The 4454-nt window shown below is 35.8% G+C and overlaps 1 protein-coding gene across 3 annotated transcripts; it reads left to right on the plus strand.

The window, feature by feature from the left end:
• LOC109839945 (protein FAR1-RELATED SEQUENCE 5-like) lies at positions 1348-3540 on the plus strand. Of its 3 annotated transcripts, XM_020408414.1 has the most exons (3): positions 1348-3136; positions 3237-3299; positions 3412-3540. In XM_020408414.1, exons 1-2 carry the CDS (start codon positions 2547-2549, stop codon positions 3238-3240), a joined length of 594 nt encoding a protein of 197 aa, XP_020264003.1. In that variant the 5' UTR covers positions 1348-2546; the 3' UTR covers positions 3241-3299; positions 3412-3540. The 3 variants fall into 2 exon arrangements, with proteins under 3 accessions (XP_020264003.1, XP_020264001.1, XP_020264002.1); XM_020408412.1 differs by having other exon boundaries at positions 1348-3299.

A 4454-nucleotide genomic window follows, 5' to 3' on the forward strand; every position in this document is an offset into this window, starting at 1 on the left:
CTGATCCTACCCATAGCCGACGCCGAGCTAGGAACCTCAGATCTCCGCCTACCTACAGCCGACTTCGAGCACCGACCACCGACCCCGCCATTTGAAGGTGTTCTCAGGTGAAATCCCCATCCAGATTCTTTGATTGCCCATTTTTGCTAATTTAGCATTTTTTTACCTCTAAAATGATTATATAAGCAGTCATAGGTATGAAAAAGTTTGGATTTTGATCTCATTTTGTTAAACCGTGCTCATATTAAAATTAAACTAGGGTAGATTAACATTATCCAGGTTCTTTGATTGCCAATTTTTACTAATTTAGCATTTTTTTACCTCCAAACTGATTATATAACAGTCATAGGTATGAAAAAAAGGAAATGAGAATAAAAACTGATAAGCGCCGTTTTCATGACTTGAGAGAAATTCATTTAGACTTAGCTACAGTCATGGCCGGGTGAGCATAAGGACATTGTAGATATTTGTTATTATACCCTAATTTTATATCACTTGATAATTCTAATATATCATCAGTATTAGAGGTTTTAATAACCAGCTAAAAACAAACAAAAAAGGAAATGAGAATAAAAACTTTAACTCATTACTATTTGTGGACATTATTATATATGAAAAAGTTTTGATAATTAGGTGTTAATATCTTTCTGTTTGAAAAAGGGAGTACAGTGGGTTGAAAGAATAAAAGTATCGAATATCTATTGTCATTATTAATGTTTTTCGTTGTTCCTAAATAATATGGAGAAGGGAAAATGTTTAAGGTGCCTTATGGTTAGAGGTCAATCAATCTATGTATATAAAATTTTCTTCGTTAGCTAAGCTTACTGCTATTAAATTCTAACCACAACAAAAATACTAAGTTTGTTTTTCTTGAATTTATTTTCTTCTTTAGGAGATTGGAATGGAGGAAACAAATTCAAATAGTGTAGAGTTTGGAATGGGAGAATCAAGTGTTATTGGAAGTGAAACTGCGACCAATACTGTAAATGCTCCTAAACCACTACTAGGAATGAAGTTTAATAGTCATGAAGAAGCTTATAACTATTATAACTCTTATGCATTGTTGATGGGTTTTGGAATAAGGAAGAGCACTGTGAATTACTCTCGCAAGACTAGAGAAGTGGTAGACAGAAAGTTTGTTTATGATAAGGAGGGATATAAACCAAATAGTGGCAAGATAGAGATCCCTCTTCGGCGAGAGACCTGAGTGGGATGTAAGGCAATGATGCGAGTTAAATTATTGGAGGACAAATTGTGGGAGGTCACGGGGTTTGTTGAAGAACATACAAATCATGTGTTGAGTAGTCCAGACAAAGCAAAAATGCACAGAGCACATCAATAATTTCATAAAACTCAAAGATGTAAAAAACTTATTGATAGTCTGCGAGAAGAAGGTATGCCTCCTTCCACTATTTCTCGCGTTATCAATGCAACCAATGGAAGAGACGGTGAATTTGTGACATCACAACAGTGCATTGATCATATCAGAACCCAAAGAGTCAACAATATTGGTCATGAATGCATATCTATCATTCGACATTTTCAGAGTATGACAGCGAATGATCCAGAATTTTATTTTGCAATAGAAGTAGACAGTAGTGGACAAATGAGGAGTGTTTTCTGGACCGACGAAAGATCAAGAGCATCTTATTTGCAATTCAGTGATGTTATTGTGTTTGATGTGACATACAGAACTAATAAGTTCGGTCTTCCATTTGCTCCATTTACTGGTATAAAACACCATAGGCAGTCCACTTTACTTGGTTGTGCATTACTAGCCGATGAACAGGAAGATACCTTTGTTTGGTTATTTGAAGAATGGCTGAAATGCATGCATGGCTTTGAACCAGGTGCTATTATAACAGATCAGGATAGAGCAATGTGTAATGCTATTCACTCAGTGTTTCCAACGACAAGACATCGTTATTGCTATTGGCACATGCAAAAGCATATTATTGATCATTTGCCTACTTTGGTATCTCGTTATGGTGAACAGTTTCAAAGGTATTGGGGCTTGTGGTGCAATAGTTCTTCAATTGAACAATGTGAAGGATATTGGGTTGAGATGAAAGAGAAGTTTGATATAAATGAAGAAGGGGAGGGATGGTTGCAAACAGTTTACAAATGCAGAGAACACTGGGTGCCGTGTTATCTGAAGGACACTTTTTTTTGCTGGGATGAGATCGAGCCAAAGGAGTGAAAGTATTAATGCATTTTTTGATGGGTATGTTAACTCACAGACTCAATTACACGAGTTTGTGACACAATATGAAAAAGCATTAACTCATCGTCACTTAAGTGAAGCCCATGAAGATTTTAAGAGTCTGAACACAAAGCCGGTCATGCTCCTTGGACATCCAATTAAGGTCCAAGCTGGAGAAATGTATACACGCAATATGTTTGATGTGTTCCAAACTGAATTCAAAGGATTTGGTACAGAGTTCTGTGAATAATTGAGAAAAGATGGGGACATTGTTGAATACAAGGTCTGTAAGTTTACAGATAGAGGAAAATGGGAGGTGGTTACTTATGAACAATCCAGTCAGATGCAGTTCTGTTGCACTTGTGCTTTGTTTGAAACTAATGGTGTTGTATGTAGACATATATTATCGCTAATGATGGCTAGGCAAATGGATTCATTACCCGACCACTACATCCTACACCGTTGGACCATACATGCAAGGCATCGTAACATTGGGGTTGGCAACATCGTATTTGGAAGAAACATCACCAGCTGTGAAGGGAAGATTAATTTATTAAAATCTTGGGCTTTAATAGCAAAATTCAATAATGTGCTTGAGCTTGCATTTGATTCAGAAGAGAAGCTGCAACAACTTGATGATGTGCTAACAAATTTCATGGAATCACTTGAAGAAGAAGTTGGAGAAACTCAAGATCAAATAATGGATATTCCTCAACCTTCCGCACCCATTTCACATACAATAGAAAACATTCCTCATATAACAGTTCGTGATCCTGATAGACCTGCAAGGACTAAAGGTCGTCCACGCAATGCTACTAGAATCCAGTCAGGTTTAGAACAGGCACAAGAAAAGAAAGAAAGGAAGAAACGCATATGTAGCAGATGTGGTGAACTCAGGCATTATAGAACTAGCTGTAAAGTTAACTTGCAAAGGTACCATTTTCGTTTCTATTCAGTTTTAGCCCTATATATGTTTATGAAACTTGATAGCACAAAGTCATATCTCATGATTAATTTGTCATATAATTTGCAGCTAAACATATGCACGGGTGGTGGATGTATTGGTTTGTTCACAAAGTCATATCTCATGATTAATGTACGTATGATTGCTTGCATTTTTGTGTATCAGTCTTTAACAGCGCTTTATTTACTCTATTTTTAACTTTTAGCAAACGATTTATTTGCTTGTGCATGTGTTTCTCTTACAGCGCTACCACTAACACAGGAACAAGCACAAGCAGCTCAGGTTCATCCACAACTCTGCCTTGGCCCCTCAAGCAACTCCATCAATGTCTCGTAGCTGCTGATTGTGTCTTGTAGCTGCTGATGTATTACTACATTTTATGTCAACTCCATCAATGTCTCGTAGCTGCTGATTGTGTCTTGTAGCTGCTGATGTATTACTACATTTTATGTATTAAGGCTGATTGTGTTAAGACTGATTATGTCTTGTAGCTGCTGATGTGTTAAGACTAATTGTGTTAAGACTTTCAGAGTTAAGACTGATTGTGTATTATAGCTGCTGATGTATTTTGGTTTCACATTTTGTGTTTTCATTTTTCTGTTAGTACATGAATATTATTTATGTTCTCATCTTGGTTTCAGAGTTAAGACTTTCAGGTTCATTTTGCTGTTAGTACATGTGAAGATAAATGAACTTTTATAATAGTTGAAAGGAAGATGATTCCTCAGTTATTTCTACGCAAAGCCTAAAAGCTTACTATACATGCCTCAAACTTGCATAAGAAATCATCTTAAATTCACAACACAGGACAAGACATACGCTTGTTATTGTAACTATGGTTATGTGTGATATTATATTTACCTGGATATTACATAGCGTTGATATTAAAGGCTAAAAGTTCTAAGGAACCTCCTTTAAACAAGTGATCCTCCTGCTTTACAGTATCAAGGAGGTAAGGCAAAGAACTAGATTTCTAGCTAGGGGCTACATGTGCATTAGAAGTAGATCAAACTATTTAATTGGATCATGACTTACTTTAGACTAAGTAAAAAAATTCAAACAAAGTAAATACTTGGAAAGGAAGTCATTAGAATAAGTTAACTTTTTGCAGGTCTCCATACAAGTGGAAATGACTACATGAAAATTTGATCCAATAATACATTAGTCTGTTTTTTTCCTCATTGGAAACTTAACTATGCAATACATGGAGAACATACACTTCAACAAATCCAATAATACATTCTTACACCCTACTTAGCACAAATCCAATAAAAATACCAAATACAA

This window comes from Asparagus officinalis, chromosome 5 (assembly GCF_001876935.1).
Source record: "Asparagus officinalis chromosome 5, Aspof.V1, whole genome shotgun sequence".
In the NCBI taxonomy this organism is placed as follows: Eukaryota; Viridiplantae; Streptophyta; class Magnoliopsida; order Asparagales; family Asparagaceae; genus Asparagus; species Asparagus officinalis.